Source organism: Hypanus sabinus, chromosome 8 (assembly GCF_030144855.1).
Source record: "Hypanus sabinus isolate sHypSab1 chromosome 8, sHypSab1.hap1, whole genome shotgun sequence".
In the NCBI taxonomy this organism is placed as follows: Eukaryota; Metazoa; Chordata; class Chondrichthyes; order Myliobatiformes; family Dasyatidae; genus Hypanus; species Hypanus sabinus.
In genome coordinates, this window is record NC_082713.1 from 122,611,077 (window position 1) to 122,630,678 (window position 19,602).

The following is a 19,602-nucleotide window of genomic DNA, read 5'->3' on the forward strand; positions in this document are numbered from 1 at the left end:
TTCATTGACTGGTGAACTAGGACTCCTAGGTCTCTTTGCATTTCTCCCTTACCTAACTCGACACCGTTCAGACAATACTCTGCCCTCTTGTTCCAGCTTCCAAAGTGGATAACTTCACATTTATTCACATTGAATGACATCTGCCAAGTATCTGCCCACTCACCCAGCCTATCCAAGTCTCCCTGTATTCTCCTAACGTCCTCTTCGCATGTCACACTGCCACCCAGTTTAGTATCGTCAGCAAACTTGCTGATATAGTTTTCAATGCCCTCATCTAAATCATTGACATAAATCGTAAAGAGCTGTGGTCCCAATACAGAGCCCTGTGGTACCCCACTAGTCACCTCCAGCCAGTCTGAGAAACACCCATTCACTGCTACCCTTTGCTTTCTATCTGCCAACCAGTTTTCTATCCATGTTGAAACCCTGCCCCCAATGCCATGAGCTCTGATTTTACTCACCAATCTCCTATGTGGCAACTTATCGAATGCCTTCTGAAAATCTAGGTACACAACATCTACTGGCTTACCCTCGTCTAACATCCTTTTTACACCCTCAAAAAACTCCAACAGATTAGTCAAGCATGATTTGCCCTTGGTAAATCCATGCTGGCTCGGCCTAATCCTATTTCTGCCATCTAGATGTGCCACTATTTCATCCTTAATAATGGACTCAAGCATCTTCCCCACGACTGACGTTAGGCTAACAGGGCGATAGTTCTCCGTTTTCTCCTTCCCTCCCTTCTTGAAAAGTGGGACAACATTAGCCACTCTCCAATCTTCAGGAACTGATCCTGAATCTAAGGAACATTGGAAAATGATTACCAATGCATCCGCAATTTCCTGAGCCACCTCTTTTAGAACCCTCGGATGCAGACCATCTGGACCCAGGGATTTATTAGCCTTCAGTCCTACCAGTCTACTCATCACAGTTTCTTTCCTAATGTCAATCTGTCTCAATTCCTCTGATATCTTATGACCCTGGCCCATCCATACATCTGGGAGATTGCTTGAGTCCTCCCTGGTGAAGACAGATCTAAAGTATGCATTAAATTCTGTTGCCATTTCCCTGTTTCCCATAACAATTTCTCCCAATTCATTCTTCAAGGGGCCAACATTGTTCTTAACTATCTTCTTTCTCTTCACATAGCTAAAAAAAAGCTTTTGCTATCCCCTTTTATATTCCTGGCTAGACTGAGCTCATACCTGATTTTTTCTCTCCGTATTGCTTTTTTAGTTACGATCTGCTGTTCCTTAAAACTTTCCCAATCATCTGTATTCCCACTCATCTTAGCCCTGTCGTACTTCTTTTTCTTTAATGCTATACAATCTCTGACTTCCTTTGTCAACCACTGTGGCCCCTTCCCCCTCTTTGAATCCTTCCTTCTCATTGGAATGAACTGCATTTGCATCTTTTGTATTATGCCCAAGAATATCTGCCACTGCCGATCCACTGTCTTTCCTGCCAGGGTATCCGCCCATTTAACTTTGGCCAGCTCATCCCTCATGGCTCCGTAGTCTCCTTTATTTAATTGCAACACTGACACCTCTGATCTGCCCCTATCCCTCTCAAATTGTAGATAAAAACTTATCATGTTATGATCACTACTTCCTAATGGCTCCTTTACTTCAAGATCACTTATCAATTCCTGTTCATTACACACCACCAAGTCCAAAATAGCCTCGTTCCTGGTTGGCTCATGCACAAGCTGTTCCAAAAATACATCCCTTAGACACTCCACAAACTCCCTGTCCTGGGGTCCAGCACCTACCTGATTCTCCCACTCCACCTGCATGCTGGCTGATGATTGATGTTTGAGGCCGTATCAGACGTCATTGCACGGCAACCGACGCAACTGTGAGACCAGGTTGGGCGGGGTCTCCCCTAGTGTGTACGAGCTGATATAGCTGAGTGTTACATAAGGAAAATCTATTTCAATTCCAGAATCTTCAGTCACCTATCACAAATTACTGGAATTGTACAGTAGCTTGATAAAGTCCAAACCGGAATACTGTCTATCTAGACATTTCATTTCAATGCGCTATGAGCAGAGAAAACCTGTCTATCTAGAATGGAGGTCACTTGAAGACAAGCAGGGTGTGTCGGAGTTCAGGAATATGAGGTGCATTCTCGTTAAAGCAATCAAAGTTCTTACTTAACTTGGTAAGGATGACTAATTCCCTGGTGGGAGTTACTTTGAACAGAGAACAGTCTGAGTATGATGGCTCAGCCAGCCATTCGGGACACGAATGGGGCAGAAAAAACCCTTCACCAAAAGAATGAGATTTCTGGAATTCTCTGTCCAAGAAAGCCGCGGAGGTTCAGTCATTGAGTATATTCAAGAAATACTTTTTCTTTATATTCTTACTGAGAAATAAAATACATATCTTGACAAGGCACACTTCAATATTGACCAATGATCTAAACAAAATAATATTATACGCTATTTTATTATGATCTATTTACCCGCCTTTTGTTCCTTTCCTTGTGCCATTGATTGATATCTTTTATTTGATCTGTCTTCCGTCCAGTCACCCAGATTTCATTTTTTTTCCTCCCGATTGCCTTTTATCACTACCATTTCCAGTCCTCATAAAAACGGTTAAAATGACTTCAAAATTCATGTTTTACCCCCTAACTCGCATGATGAAAGATTACTACCATTCCTTCCTTTCTTATTCAGTCAGGAGACCCGATGGTGGGGGAGGGGCGAAAGGAATGTGGGCGAAAAAAAACGGCCTGGAAGGGGTGGCGCCTATTGCAGGCGCTCTTTTAAATGACAGCACCGGTTAACCAATCGGAGAAAGGATTGGCATCAGGAGCCGGGCGGGTAGAGGAGAGCGTGATGCGAAGTCCAACCCAACTTTGAGCGACAGCACCTACGAGCCAATCAGAGGACGAATGTATATATTCCTTTTAAAACGATCTACCAGCGATGCACATACCAGAATCCTCTATTAGCGTGCATCATGGCTGGTGTCGGTGCTACGAGTATTACCCTCAACACTGGCGTTCACATGCCCGTTCTTGGGCTGGGGACCTGGAAAGTGAGTGAGGCAGCTGCCGCCGAAGGATGGGCACTCAACAAATTTAAACGTCTCCGGAGTTTTGTGCGCTGGTCATACTGTTGCTCCCCGCTGGGGGAATGGGGTAGGGTCGGTGCCCCGAGAGCACGCGGGAGTTAGCTCGCGTTGCCCGCCGAGCGCTGAGGTGATGTGGTGGGGGTGAGGGAGCGGACGCGCGATGTCATCCTGTGGGCGAACCCGTTCTCAGTCGAGTGAAGAACTGATAGAGTGGCGGGGGGAGGTTGTTCGGACGGGGGTTAACATGTGAGGGGCGACACGCTGGGTGCGGGTGGGGGTGGTATTACTGCAGCGCGGACCCGCGATTTGGGACCGGACAATGCTGTGAATCACCCGGAGGGAGGGTGTTACTGCCCGTGGGGGGTCTGGGCGAGGTACTTCCGCAAAGGAACTTCGTCTTTGAAGAGAAAGCGTGCAAGCAATTCCTTAATAAAGAAATGTCTGTGTGTGATATCTTTGTTTAAACCTTCGAATTGTCATATTCTCCTTCCCCATTATCGGAAGGAAAGTGTCTTGCATCCGCAGCGCCGCCGTTATCCACGGTGTTTCATCCCGCAGGGAATACGACTGAACAGAAAAAAAGTTCGGGTGGGAGTTGGGGAGGTTGTTGGGAAGGTGTGGGTGTCGATTTTTAAATCTATAGGTCAGTTGCCGACGTACTGATGTGATGCCTTGCACACTAAGCATGAAGTTCGAGTTTTCTGTCTTCACTAATGGACAACTGTCCGCGTAGAATTGAGCTTTTGTATCTGTTTTATCTGGAACCGGAATGTAAGTATCTGGTGGAAGTGTAAGAGTGAATCTAATCTAACCAGTAAACAGACAATAGGTGCTCTTTATTATAAACTAGTTTTTTTTGTTATTTTTGATTTATGCCAACATTTATCTCCAGCTGAAAATCATCTGAATTCACAGTTTCATCGCTAAACAATTTGTGCCATGTCTGCTTGGGGAGATCGTTTCCAGACATACACCTCCTACCTAGGGCATAGTGGGGAAACCTGGATTGAAGTTTGTTGGTGACTTGGGTCACCGAATTCTCGTCAGCACTGCTAGACTAGAATCCCTTCTGGGATGAGATTACAGCGGACCTGGAGACAAATGACAAGATAGCCAAAAGCCAGCATGGTTTTCTGAAAGGAAAACCCTGCCTGACAAACCTCCTGCAATTCTTTGAGGAAATTGCAAGCAGGGTAGACAAAGGGGATGCAGTAGAGGTGGTGTACTTGGATTTTCAGAAGGCCTTTGACAAGGTGCTGCACTTGAGACTGCTCAGCAGGATAAGAGCCCATGGAATTACAGGGAAGTTATTAGCTTCGGTGGAAAACGGTGGGAATAAAGGAATCCTATTCTGGCTGACTTCCAGTTACCAATGGAGTTCCACGAGGGTTGGTGTTGGGACCGCAGCTTTTTACGATGGACTACAGTATTAATGGATTTGTGATTATATTTGCGGATGATGCAAAGATAGGTGGAGGAGCGGGTAGTATTGAGGAAACAGCTGCAGAACGATTTGGATAATTCAGGGGAATGGGCAAAGAAGTAGCAGCTGAAATACAATGCTGGAAAGTGTATGGTCATGCACTTTGGTGGAAGAAATAATCGGGCAGACTTATTTAGATGAGAGAATTCAGGATTAAAGGATGTCCTCTTAGAACTGAGATGAGAAATTACTTTAATCAGAGGGTGGTAAATCTGGAATTTGTTACCACGAGCGGCTATGGAGGCCAAGTCATTGGGTGTATTTAAGGCAGAGATGGATAGGTTCTTGATTAGCCAGGGCATCAAAGGGTATGGGGAGAAGGCAGGGAAATGGGGATGACTGGAGGAATTGGATCAGCCCATTATTTAATGGTGCACAAGACTCAATGGGCCAAACGGCCTGCTTCTGCTCCTATATCTCAAGGATTTATTTCATGTTCTTTTTGTATTCATCCTGGTATTCCTTCTTGCTGAATTTTCTATTTCCAGTTCATGCCCCTGTCTCTTGATTGCTCTGAATGTTCGGACTGCCACTCAATTGATGCATTGCCTGGGTGTACTAGAATTTCTAGGCCAGTGAGTGTTCATACTGTAGTACTGAGGTCTGAACAGTTTTTGATGACCAGGAGCTTTTAATTGTGCATCAGGTTCTATCCAGAAATAGCTATTCTGTTTGTTTCATTTTTCCTGATAAAGAAACAATGTTATTTTGACCTATTGAGTTCAATGGGGCAAATACAGTATCTTAAATATTCTTTTATGGAGAATGTTGTGTAATAAAGTTATCTGGGACTACCACAGATGTGGTTTCTAGCAATAGTAGTGTTCGCTGTGATAATGCAAAGGGTGTAAGAAATCTTGATAAATTTTGGGATGTAGAATTTAAACCATAGCTTTGCTGAATAGTATTGTGAATGACCAGAGAGGGTGTTTAAAGTTGAGCAAAGATTAGCTAGACATATTCACATAATAAACAGTTTTGATTTGTAAAGATAGGATGGGTAATACTTTTGAATTGAGATTTTTTGTCGTTTTCAGTTAAGTAATTTTCATGATCAATTGGAGGAAATCCACTGTTTAACATTAAGCTTGTAGGATGAAAGTAACCAGTAAGTGGAGAAAGAGGTGGGTGTGATCAGTCAACATTCTATGCAAGGGAAATAAACAATAATTCTTTCAAAACTGCAAATGCCACTTCACATGGTTATCCAATTATGAGTTTTGATGTTACTGACCTCGGTTGCCTGATCAAGTCTCAATGCTGCCAAATACAGATCCCATACTCAGCCTGAAGGTGCCACAGGTCTTTTTGGTGACTGCTAGCTGCCACATCACAGCTTGTCCAATAATTCTTGTGCTTAAGACAGGTAAGTGATACAGTTTGAATCCTTTGAGGCTGTCTGAAAGTACTGGGACCTCAGGTCCATTGTTTTTACAGCTTGATGACATTCTTTCTCATTGAGGTAGACTGAAAGCAACTTTTTCAGAGAGGCAAAAATCTAGATTGAATGGAGCAAATGGAAGTTGGGAAGTGATTCCACGAATAGTGAAAGCATTCAAATTGTGAGGGAATGGATTACTGGGGGCGGGAATGTCTGGTGTTGGATGGGCATACGCCAACAACCCATGCATATTGTCAGTAAAGAATAACATTCTTTACATTAACATAATATCAGAATGAGGGAAAACACTGAGAACCAAAGAGGAGGAAAGCTGTCAGATGACTGTAGTGAACAATGGGTTTATAAAATAAAAACTGTGCATGACAGTGCATTGGATTTTTTTGAGGAGAGGATCAAGTACAAATTGTGTATTTTAATTCTCAGCTTGTGATGAGATCGATAAAAGTTGGACATTGTTGATAAAGCTAGCATGGATGAGTTGGTTGGTAGGAAAGGAATAAAGGGAAAAGTTAAATGCAGATGTTGGAAATCTGAAACAAAAACAGAAAAGGTAGGGAAAAGATTAACAGGTGGGGCAATGTTTTGTGTTTGCGATCCTTAGTTTTTCAAGTACTGCCTAATCTGAAATTCATCCAGAATTTTCCATTTCCTTTTGTCATAGTAATAGAAGCATTTACCTTGAGTTGATGGGCTATCGTTAGAAGGATGGAGGCTTTGATGCCATACAAAACTGAGACTGAAAGATCTCTGGATACTAAGCAGTGATGGGGCAGAAACTGGTGATCTTACTGAGTGTCTACTCCTATTTCTTCAATGTGTGAGCATGCCCTTGTTAGTATAGAAGGGTGGAGAGGATTAACAAGGAAAGGGGTATGGTATATGGGATGGTTTTTGAGGAATGGTATATAAAATGTTGATATTGCCAGAGCTATATAAAGAATCAAAGCAAAAACAAGAATGCAGATGCTGGAAAATGGAAGTGAACAATACTGAGGATACATTCAGTCAGACAGGTGTTGTAGGATGAACTCTGGAGCCCAGTGTCACTAATCAGAAGTACTCCGTATCCACTTGACTTGAGTATTCCAGTACTAGTAATATGACATTTCCAGTTTGTCACCTTTAATGCATTTTACTTGGTGTCAGTTTCACAGGAAAGATGTGATAGAACATAGAAAAGTACAGCACATTACAGTCTTACAATTAGAGGCCCTTTGGCCCACAATCTTGTGCCACCTATGTAACCTACACTAGAAACTGCCTAGAGCAATGGTTTCCCAACCAGTGGCCTAGAGTCCCCTATCACACAGCCTTCTATTTTTCTAAGCTCCATATACCCATCTAATAGTCTCTTAGAAGACTCTATTATACCTGCCTCTACCAACTTCGCTGGCAATGCACTACTCTGTGGAAAAAACTCTCTGATGTCATCCTTGTACCACTTTCAAGCACCTTGAAACTACGCCGCTTGTGCTAGCCATTTCAAGACCGGGATAGAGCCTTTGGCCTTCCACATGATCAATGCCTTGCATCATCTTGTACACCTCTATTAGGTCATCTTTCATCCCCTGTCGCTCCAAGGACAAAAGGCCAAGTTCAATCAGATGGTTCGAATTATTTGGCACTGAGGAAGCTAGGAGGAAACTTTTTTTAAATTGCGGTGCCAGGAGAGTATAGAACCTTTTGTCAACAGGGATGAAAGTGGAGAATAGTTTTAAAGTACGATGAGTGGATATTAATTTTAACCCAAACGATGATGGTAGTGATACAGAACAATACCTAAACGGATGGTAGAGGCTTGTTACACTTAAGCTGATCATTTGCTGAAATGTGGAATTCAGATGGTTGGATCTTTTCCTACTGCCATGGGCAAGATTGATGAAATGGCTTTCTATTCCATTAGGTTTTGGTGCTGTATCGAGAGAGGATTGCTTGTACATTGTAGATGTATCTTGCAAGATTAAGACATGCACAAATGAAAGAATTGACGAAGCAGGCAAAAATGTAGTGGAGTGCAGAAACTGAAGGTACAAGTATTGATCATTATGGCAATTTATGCCGTAGGAAGGCTTAAGACTCTGCAAATTGAAATGTGGACGTGCTGAGAGAAATATGCAAATGGAAAACAAAGACTATTTTGAAGAGAAAATGAAGACAAAAGATGGAAGAGCTTGGTGATTTTCTTGTTGTAGTAAGTGCCACAAGTGAGGCTTATGAATAGGTGTCAGCCTTATATGAAAGTTAGATTAATAGTGGAAAGAATGAAATCAAAGTAAGGAGTGTAGGTTTCAACTGGTATGTGCATGTACAAGCATCAAAGCAAAATTGGTTAGTGAGGGAACAAGTCTGTAATTTTCATAAATTACTGTAAGTTCAAAGTCAAAACTGTGTTCCCTGAATTGACACTGTAGATGAGCTATAGTGAATTGCTCTAACTTTTGATTAACAAAATCCTTGTGGCAGTGGAGAGAATAAATTTAGTGTGGGTGTGATATTGTTGGGGGGGGGTGGGGGTCATCTGTGTTGTGGAACATCTTGAATTAACTTTTAAAGGATTTAAAGTTTTAAAGGATCTAATTAAAGTATTTGATTAACATTGGTAGTACAGTCACCTTGGTTATATGAAAGAATTTTTTCAAAGGAATTTTGATAAGGGGCCAGGTAAAGGTGTTATGCAAGAAAGAGCTCCTGTGAGGTTGAGGTAAATATTTTGACATGGTTACCCGTTACAGAATAAAAGCTGAGGGGAGATTTTTAACAGTGACAAAAAGTAATTACTGGGTATGTGTAAGGATCAGTAATTGATCTTTAGTTATTTGTTGTCTGCAACTGGATCCCTGATCTTAATATATGTAAGCATACTGGTGATGAAAAACTTGTGTAAAGAAGTAAGTTACAAAGTACACAAGTAGGCAAGAATGTGGCAGAGTAGTTTAATGTGAGGATTTTGAAGTCATCACTTGTAGAATGCTCAGTTTTTAAAACAATTGAGTGTGGTTTAGTGAAGTGAGACTTTTTGTCTGGTTTAGCAAACCGTTGAATTAGAATAGCAGTATGGCATGATTACTGTATGATTTATTGCCTGCTTAACTCAGAACCATATTTAGCTTGAAAGCAATGCAACAAAGGATCATAAGACGTGTTGGGATGAGAAAGCTGTTCCCTGAGGGGACATAGAACAGAATTTTTATAATTTCAGGAAATGCTAAGATATGATTAGGAAGGAACTTGTCAATGTTGATGTTTGTTTCTTTGGGACTTCCTGATGGCTGGAATTACTAAAACTCAGATTTTGTCTTGGGATTAGGGACTGGCTAATGAAGTCAGATGAAAGTTCCTTACTTGAGGATTGACTTCTTGAAATAAAAGATTATACCCTTGAGCTGTGGCTGTGCAGCTGTTGAATGTGTAAAAGGTTAAGATTCTATAAGTTCCTGAAATCTGTTGAGAGATAGGGGAATTGGGTGGGAAAACTATGCATTTAGATGGCAGAACTGGCTTTACCTATTCCATGGATATTGGTACAGTTGCATTTGTCCAGGAAAATAACAAATACCACACATTTTACCTGCTATTAGTTAATCAGTTATTAAGGTGTGCAGGAGTCAGGTGGTAATCATAGGGTGCCCAATCTCTGCTCAAATCTGGCCACAATAGGTAACTGTCAGATTATCAAAGTACTATCCAAAGTAAGGACACTTCACATAACTACACTTGCTGTATCTGGTTCAAAAGTTTCTGGACAGTGCTGATGCTCAGCATATTGGTGGTGGTGGGGGGGTGAAATGCAGCAATAATATTGCAATTGAAATTATAAAGGTGGTCAGACTTGCTGGAGATGGTTGATGCCTGATTCTTGTGTGGCACAAATCTTACTGGCCATTTATACCCAGTGTCATTTAGGTCATGGTGGCTGTGGGCATGGATCAACTCGATAACTGAGGAGTAAATAAGGAACTGCACACAAAGCGAACGTTAAAGAAAATTTTCACTTCTGGCCTTGTGAAGTGAATGTCATGACGCAAGCTGAAGAAACTCTGAGGGCCTCCTGAAGTGATGTTCTGGAGATGAAATGATTATCCACTAACAATCAGAACCAGCTTCTTTTCAGATATTGATTCATTTTTATTTGGACTCAATGTTGTACTTAGTTGCATCTATTGTATCAAGGGGAAGTCTCCTGTATTATCTCTAGAATTTGTCTTTTCTATCTTCTCTGTATTAGGACCAAGATTGTAAATTAGCTCTGAAACAAGTGGCTCTGATGGTGCAAAAGTATTGGTAAGTGGATTCTTGGAATGAAGGGCTTGTCTTATGAAGAAGTATTAAGCAGTCTGGATCTAAGTGGAGGTGATACTGAAATAATATGCTGAAGAAGTTATGAAGGTAGATACTGAAGATATTGCCTTCTATGGAAAAACTGATTGGGCAGAGATGAAGGTTCAGAATAAGTGGAAAAACCATTTAAAATTACAATGAGGAATCTTGTATGAGGATTATAAGTCTCTGGCATTCTACTTTACAGAGTGCTGAGAAGGTTGCGGTTATAGGATATGTTTAAGCCTGAAACAGATTTCTGGGCACTGTTGGAATTGGGTTTTGGGCAGCAAATTGGAGGTCAAGCTCATATCTGGGCAGCAAATTGGAGGTCAAGCTCATATCTGGTCAGCCATTGAGTTGTTGTCTTTAAATGGTGAATAGCCTTGGATCACTTTACTTGCTGCTGCTTCTAGAATGGCACTTGATAGTGTTGTCAGGGATTCTTCTGGTACTTGGTAATGCTTTTGGTTGGCTGAGTACCAGGACTGTGCTTATGTTAGAGCAGTTTGGTGTATGGCCAGGCACATTTGCTGTATTACTAACAGACCCTAGATTTTCAAACGCAAAATCTATAGATGCTAGAAATCTAAGGATCACTCACAGTGCTGGAGCAATGCAGCAAGCCGGGCAGCATCTATAGAAAAGAGTAAACAGTCAATGTTTTGGGCTGAGGCCCTTCAACAGTCCTGATTTTCATCTATTTTATGGCTTGTTGGTTGTAGTAGCAGAGACAGCCTATTGCCCTTAGTGGTGATGCTCATCGACCATCTTGAGGCTCTGTGGTTGTTCTGGAGAGGTATTTCAAATAGTTCTTTTGGTTAGAGATCAAGACCCAGTGGGTAGGGGGAATATCATTTTTTTATGTGAACTTCACTTGGCTGTGTTCTCATCACTTGCTGTCCTTGTCTCAGTGATAACATTTGTGTTTTAGAGAGGTGCTGATGGACTGACCTAAAAGAATAACTATTTTATGGATACTTTGCATTTCAGTTTTGATGGGTGGGCATGTCTAGAATCGTGAATGAGTTGGAAAATCATGGTCTGCTACCTCTATTGTCAAGCTTCCCAAGTGTAAATGCAGCTATCCTGTGCTTTTTTTGCCTCCGACTTATGGCTGGTAGTTGGAGGAAAGGTTTTGTCAAGCGGTGTCACTCAAAAAAAAAATGATACCTGACTTGTGATCTGCTTTGGTAGAGCTTGGTTAAATTCTAGGTTAAGGAGGATGTTGGAAGAATGTTCTTAGCTGTGCTGTTTTGAAATGCTTAAATTTGAATTGACTGCCATTTATATCTGTTTCATTTGGCATTTCCTTACCATTTGAATTTTATGTATAAGCACTTTTCTGTTCAGTCTGAACCAGGTAAAGTGACAGCAGCAGTGAAAGTGGCCATTGATGCTGGTTATCGTCACATTGATGGTGCATTTGTGTATGCAAATGAAAAAGAAGTTGGTGATGCTATTCAGGCGAAGATCAAGGATGGAACTGTAAAGCGTGAAGATCTTTTCATTGTTAGCAAGGTAAAGGATTTGGAGTGCTGCTGCCATGTAGCTAAAGTATAATTTAATTTTAGTGATATCAATGCACTAATGAATAATTTTGTTTTCCTTCTAGCTGTGGTGTACATTTCATGCCAAAGACATGGTGAAGGATTGCTGTTCTAAGACGTTAAGTGACCTGAAACTGGACTATCTGGATCTGTACCTTATTCATTGGCCTATGGGATTCAAGGTAAACTGCCTGGCAAAACATTTTTGTGCATCTTTCTCTAGTTTAATTTGCACACTGCTTGAGATAAATTAGTTGTACCCTTAGATAGCCTAGTACTCAGTGGGTTGTTTAAAATTAGTAAATTTTGGGGGTTGGGTACTTGAGGTTTTTATCATTCATTTATGAGAAATCTAAGCCAACTGAATTACTTTGATGTGATTCGTAGGAAAATTGCTAAGTAGTAGCAAGCCATACTGGAACATTGAGCATACAATGCAGAATAGGCTCTTTGGCCCAGTTAGAAGAAACACAGGAGCCCTGCCCTTTCATGCCAAAGTGTTCCTCTTGTTAAGTAATATCAAGGGGTATGTAGTGAATACAATTTGATAAAACTCGGACATGAAGTATATTCTGTAATATAAATGAAAACAAACCAAAGGTAAACTTACAAACAGCTCTTAAATGTTGGCATGTATTAACCCACTTGGGTCTACCTCCTTTCTCAGTAATTTAAGTTATGCTATTTGTTCTTGCTTCTAAAATATCTCCTTTTAGGCTGGCCAGGAGAACTTGCCTCGCAATGAGATTGGGATGATAATACCAAGTGACACGGATTTTGTTGACACTTGGGAAGTGAGTATGTAACTGGAGAATCTAAGGTTATTGTTACTAGATTTATCTAGAAATTAAACTTGTAATATGTTTCCTTCTTGAAGCCCTTGTTGTTAGATTGGTCCCTTGACTTTAGTTGCTTGAAACATTATTCTGGGTGGCCTTCAGTCTAAAATTTAAATTTAGCTGACTGCTAATTATTATAATCATTTTCCTTTCACAGGCAATGGAAGAATTGGTGGATCAAAAAATGGTTAAAGCTATTGGGGTGTCCAATTTTAATCATAAGCAGATAGAGCGTATCCTTAATAAAAAAAACTTGAAGTACAGACCAGCTGTCAACCAGGTAATTGATTTCTTCTAAAATTTTGGCATTATAGAATTTCACTTATTTTCAGGATGGCATTTATTGACGCTGTCTTTTTCTGTGAAAATTTCTCATCAGCATTGAAGTTTTATTGTGTTCTCTTTTTCTTTATTAGATTGAGTGCCACCCTTATCTAACTCAAGAAGATCTGATCTCCTATTGCAATTCCAACAATATTGTTGTGACAGCCTATAGTCCACTGGGATCTCTGGACAGACCATGGTACTACCGTAATTTGCTCCTATTTTAGTAATGATAAATTGCTAATATTGTAGTTTATTTTTTAAAGCGACTTTCTGAAGCTGTTGTCCATGCAAATCTTTGGAAAGAGTTGTAATGAATTTCCAGTGTAAGCTGGCCAACTTCTTGACATGAAAGAATCAAACTGCAAGGCTGTGTATTTTGAGGACATTTTGAAGACCATTGTCCTCTCTGTTAAATCTAAACAATATTATTACTCTTTCCCATGTGCCTACCTGACACTGGCTATCTGATTTGCCATATTCTTTCAAACCTGATCATCCATTGATTCATTCTTGGTACATTAAGAAATGATGTATTTGCAATTTCTCCGCTTTCGTCTTATTAGACAATGAATTTTTGAGTAGTTGGTCCCTTTTTTTAATGCCATGCTACAATTTTTGCACACTTATTATTGTCACTTGTACTGAAATACAGTGGAAAACTTGTTTTGAATGCTAGTCACACAGATCAATTTGAGGAAGAACAAGGTAAAAAAAAAAGAAAATGCAGAATAAAGTAACAGCTAACTGTAGGGTAGACAATGAGGTGTCAAATCATACTGAGGTAGATTGTGAAGTTGAGTTTATTTTGTAGTACTAGGGAACCATTTAATAGTCTTTACAAGAGCAGGGTAAATGCTGTCCTTGACACTGGTATGTGCTTTCAGGCCTGTGCTATCTTTTGGCTGATGGGAGAGGAGAGAAGAATGTCTAGAGTGGGTGTGATCTTTGATTTTGAGATCCTCTAACTTTCCCAGTCTACCTCTGTGCTAAGCTTCTCCATTGCCACTTATACCAATATGTATCACATTAATAGTTTATTGCCTGTCCTCTGCACTGCCTATGATACCTGTGCTTCTTAACTTGTATTGCCTTATTCTGAGCTCTCTTTGTTTGACAGCCACTTTTTGCATCATATGCTTTAGGGATGTTCTTTCCTCATGTTTAGCAGAAACTTCCAGCATAAATAATATTATACCATTACATTAATTTTGAACTAGGATGAATTTTTGGGCAATGGGAAATTAAAGGTTATGAGATCATGCGGATGAGAATGAAGTTAATAAAAGTTGATTGTCAGTTGTGGAGCAGGCTTGAGGGACCATTGGCTTGCTATACCTGTGTTTTTGTTCTTCTGAATTTAGTTTATAAGATGATTTTTGCTGTCTGTACCTGCATTGAAGTGTCATACAAGACAACAGGACCCCAGAACACAAATGAGTATGAAGCACCTTAATCAAAAAATGTATCACATTTAATGAGTGAAACAATAATTAAACTATGACTGGTGAGAAGTCATTTATAACATGTATTTTTTTAAAAACGACACTGCCTACTAATGGAAAATCATGCAGCTGGAAGTTCTTCCTTGGAGATTTTGCACAAGTAATTCCATTTCCTTTCATTAATTTCAGGGCAAAGCCAGATGAACCCAATCTCCTTGAGGATCCTAAGCTACAGGAAATAGCACAGCGTCATAAGAAATCAGTAGCACAAGTAAGAACTTTTCTTATTAAATCTCTGTGGCAGTGTCATATTCTAGCTTTTTGGTTCATTTACGTGTAGCTGTACCATGTGTACTATAATTTTATTTCAAATACAATGGATTCCATTTAATTGGGACACATTGAGACCAGTACATTTTGGCCCAATTCAGAGGCTGCCCCAGCTGGCTGAAGTTTCATGGAAAAGTTAGGTGCAAAACAGACCAAGTACTGTTTAACTGAAGAATAAATTACATTTAAATTAAATACAGAGCAAATTAGAAAACTACCACACTTTAAAGACAGAAGAATTTGTGAGGTGTACATTGACATGTTCTTTTGACTGTTGATGAACACAATCAGTGCACACACTTATGCAGCTAATGGACTGCCTTCATTGTCTACCTGCATGAAGCAGTGTTGTAATCCAGTAATTTTCTGGCATCCTGTGTAGTCAAGCTCAGGTTCAGTTGTGTCATTCTCATCACTTTCCTAGTCTTCATGTTCCCCACTTGGTGTCCAATATAATGCTTTCAATGATTGCATCTTCCAGATCTTCATTTTCATTAGAACATTCAAGATGATTGTTGATGCCTTCAAATTCTTTGTAGTTTCTACCTTGAAGTAGTGAAATCATTTCCTTTTCACTCCTGGCTATTTCTGGCATCTCTTAAGCCTGAACACTTGAAACTGCAGTGAGCAAAACAGTTATGAATTGTCTTGTTGCTTATTTCTTGCCAACTTTTACTGACAAATTATACTGCCTGTAAGAGGTTAAACTTTGCACTCCCTTGGCTGTTGAAGATGTCATAGATTTTCTTCAAATTCTTCAATGTGTTCACCAACTTTAAATTTTTAGATTCACATATCTATTGGCTGCACCAAGGATGTTGTATTGGCTGAGGAATTCCAGATGGCTGTTTCTTAAACATTCTACATTGGGGTGTGCTGCACATTTGTCAACAAGCAGAAGAATTTTATTTAATTTATGCTGTAGCTCCATATCCCATCTCTTCAACTATTAAATTATGGAAGTCGTCCACACATTCTTATTAGCATACTGAGTGGTAAACTATCCCATTCTCAGCCTCCTTGACCACTGAGGTTTAATGCTTTTCCCAATAATCAACAATTTTTAAAAATCAATTTTGACATATTAGATCAACACAGTTATGATTCATTGCTTTCTTTGAACCTGATAATGTTGCATGTTTGTAACAAGTGGAATAGTCAGCCATGGCACTATAAAGAACTATATCATTGACATTGCAGATATTGTCTGTAAAATTATTGAATTTGGAGGTTTGTAGATTTCCATGTTTCTGCACTTGCAGCATCAGCATTGCCTTTTTAAAAAACTTTTTTTTATTGAGTTTTCAAATAATTACAGAAGTAAAAGAAAATATGAAAAAAAATATATACCCTTCCCCCCTCCCCTTAACCTCTCCCCCCTAACATCCCTATAGAAAAAAAAAGAAAGAAAGGAAAAAAAGAAAGAGTGCCTGGATATCGGAAGATCCCCACATGCTCCTGGAGTTCATAATAACTTTAGTGTATATATATTTATTTCTTTCCCCAAATAACTAATTATCTCATCTTCGGAGCACCTATATATTTAATCCTGTCTTTTGTAAATAAGGGCGCCAAATTTTCAAAAATGTTTCATATTTATCTCTTAAATTATAAGTAATTTTTTCAAGTGGAATACAGCTATAAATTTCCTTCTTCCAATGATCTATACTTAAGTATGTATCCGATTTCCAAGTAACTGCAATAGCCTTTTTGGCTACTGCCAGTGCAATTTTTATAAATTCTTTCTGATATTTATTCAATTTGGGTTTTCGTTTTATCCCTTCAATATCGCCTAGTAAAAATAATATTGGATTATGTGGAAGTTGTGTTCCAATAATTTGTTCCAATAAAACTCTTAAATTTGTTCAAAAAGGTTGACTTTTAGAACAAGACCAAGTAGAATGTAAAAAAATACCGATTTCTTGGTTACATCGGAAACACTGATCGGATAAATTTGGGTTTAATTTATTTATTTTTTGTGGTGTAATATATAATTGATGTAAAAAATTATATTGTACTAATCTTAACTGGACATTTATTGTATTTGTCATACTATCAAGACATAGTCTTGACCAATTTGTTTCTTCAATTTTAATATTCAAGTCACTTTCCCATTTTTGTCTTGACTTATGGACTCCTTGTTTAATTGCCTGTTTTTGAATCAAGTTATATATACAAGAGATAAATTTTTTAATCTTTCCTTTTTGAATTAAAGTTTCTATTTCATTAGATTTCGGCAATAACATTGTTTGACCTAATTTTTCTCTTAAATAAGCCTCTAGTTGGAAGTAACAAAAAAGAGTGTTGTTTGATACTTTATATTTATTTAATTGATCAAATGACATTAATATACCTCCTTCAAAACAATCTCCTATATATCTAATCCCTTTTTGAAACCAATTATATAAAAGTTGATTATCCATTGTAAAAGGAATAAGTCTATTTTGAATTAAAGATCTCTTTGCTAATAAAGATTTCTTTGTCTCCTCATCAACATTTATCTTATTCCATAAGTCAATCAAATGTTTTAATATAGGAGATTCTTTCTTTTCCCGTATCCATTTAGATTCCCATTTATATATAAAATCTTCTGGTGTATTTTCTCCTATTTTATCTAGTTCTATTCTAATCCATGCTGGTCTATCTTTCTCAAAAAAAGATGCAATAAATCTAAGTTGATTTGCTTTATAATAATTCTTAAAATTTGGAAGTTGTAACCCTCCTAGATCAAATTTCCATGTCAATTTTTCCAATGATATTCTTGACATCTTACCTTTCCAAAGAAACTTCCTCACATATTTGTTTAACTCTTGAAAAAACTTCTGGGGTAGTTGTATTGGTAGTGATTGAAATAAGTATTGTAGTCTAGGGAATGTATTCATTTTTTAATTAGTTTTTTTTTATACTTTTTCTACATAACTACAGATAAAAAACCCCCAGATCAAAATGAAGAACATTGATACAGTGCAAAAGTAAGCATACAATAACAATCTGATACAGAAAAAGATAATTGAAAAAGCACCCAAATTGAAGACAAGTAAAATTAGTGTCCTCCCCAAGCCCCACAACACAAAACAAAAAAAGGAAACTCCAGACCACCTACAACACAACATAGAGAATATAAATCAGGACAATCAAACCCCCAAACTGTGAATACACTTAGCAACAGAAGATATCAATGCCTACTACCAAAAGAAAAAGGAGCTGAAAGCAAGGGACCGTACTCAATAAAAGGTCCCCAGACCTTATGGAACTTTAAGTCCGAATTAAGAATTGAATAATGAATTTTTTTCAAGGTCCAAACAGGCCATAATATCATTGAGCATGCGTGGGCGGGGCAACATCTCTCCATCTAAGAAGGATTAAACATCTAGCCAGGGGAGAGGCAAATGATAATATTTGACACTTAGACGAACTCAGACGTAAATCTGTCTCACCCCAGAAACTGAATTAAAGCAATAACGAGCAATTAAAGGGTTTGGTTCTAGGTGGTGATTCAGAATATACGATAACGTTATAAAGACATCTTTCCAAAATTTCTCCAAGCTAGGACATGAATGAGAGAGGCCTCGCCCCTTTTGCATTTATCACAAAGCGGACTGATGTTAGGGTAAAATCGAGATAGTTTAGATTTAGACATATGGGCTCTATGAACAATCTTAAATTGTAAGAGGCAATGGCGAGCACAAAGAGAGGTTGTATTAACCAATTTGAGAATCGAGTCCCAAGTCTCATCAGATAAGGAGGTATTTAAATCCTGCTCCCATGCCATTTTAATTTTATCCACAGGGGCACGTCATAAGGCTGCTAATTTGTCTTGAATACTTGATATTAAACCTTTACCTAGTGGATTAATGGAAAGAAAAAAAGTCCATAGCATTTTTCTCAGGCATTTCAGGGAAGTTGGGAATTAAAGGAACAATAAAGTGTCTAATTTGGAGATATCTAAAAAAATGAGCATTGGGCAGATTGAACTTAGCAGAGAGCTGTTGGAAAGAAGCGAAGCGATTATCAATAAAAAGATCTTCAAAATGTCTGATGCCCTGCTTATACCAATCATGGAATGCTGAGTCATACGTAGTGGGTAGAAAAAGGTGATTATGTACGACAGGGCTGGAAATGGAAAAACCATGGAAACCATAAAATTTCCTAAACTGAGCCCAAATACGCAAAGTGTGTCTAACAAGAGGATTAACCATTAATCTGGACAAACTACTAGGGAGTACATAGCCAAGAAGTGCAGAGATAGTTCTTTAGTGGAGCTCAGCTCCATTGCCACCCAATTAGGGCTCTCGGGTTGGCCATGGAAAAAAGACCAAAAGGTAGCTCAACGTATATTAGCTGCCCAGTAATATAAACGAAAGTTAGGTAAAGCCATGCCACCCTCTTTTTTAGGTTTTTGGAGATAGACTTTATTAATTCTAGAGCGCTTATTCTTCCACAGATATGACAAAATAATAGAGTCAAAGGAATCGAAAAAAGATTTAGGAATAAAAATTGGGATTGATTGAAATAAGTATAAAAGTTTAGGGAGAACATACATTTTGACAACATTAATATGACCTACCAAAGACATAGAGGTGACCATTGTACCAGACTCTGTTTTAGATTATATGCAAGATTGGCAAAATTTTCACAAAAGAGATCTTTAAACTTCCTTGTGACTGTAATACCAAGATAGGTAAATTGATTGTGGACTACTTTAAAAGGGAGATCACGAAATGTTAATTCTTGTGCTTCTTTATTAATTGGGAAAAGTTTGCTCTTATGTAAATTAAGTTTATAGCCAGAAAACTGGCTAAACTGGTCAAGAAGTGAAAACATTGGAG

At 38.8% G+C, this 19,602-nt stretch overlaps 1 protein-coding gene across 3 annotated transcripts in view; it reads left to right on the forward strand.

Moving 5' to 3' along the window:
* Positions 1-2,891: 2,891 nt before the first annotated feature.
* Positions 2,892-19,602, forward strand: part of LOC132398385 (aldo-keto reductase family 1 member B1-like) — a 39,619-nt gene continuing 22,908 nt past the window's right edge. Inside the window, exons 1-8 of one of the 3 annotated variants that reach the window (XM_059977734.1) lie at positions 3,030-3,047; positions 10,194-10,249; positions 11,639-11,806; positions 11,901-12,017; positions 12,552-12,629; positions 12,832-12,954; positions 13,091-13,197; positions 14,633-14,714. In XM_059977734.1, coding sequence (XP_059833717.1) covers positions 11,928-12,017; positions 12,552-12,629; positions 12,832-12,954; positions 13,091-13,197; positions 14,633-14,714 — 480 coding nt within the window. In that variant the 5' untranslated portion in view covers positions 3,030-3,047; positions 10,194-10,249; positions 11,639-11,806; positions 11,901-11,927. Of the gene's footprint in view, positions 3,048-6,386; positions 7,996-10,193; positions 10,250-11,638; positions 11,807-11,900; positions 12,018-12,551; positions 12,630-12,831; positions 12,955-13,090; positions 13,198-14,632; positions 14,715-19,602 lie in introns of those variants that run through there. The other 2 variants (XM_059977732.1, XM_059977731.1) reach the window with 2 other exon arrangements.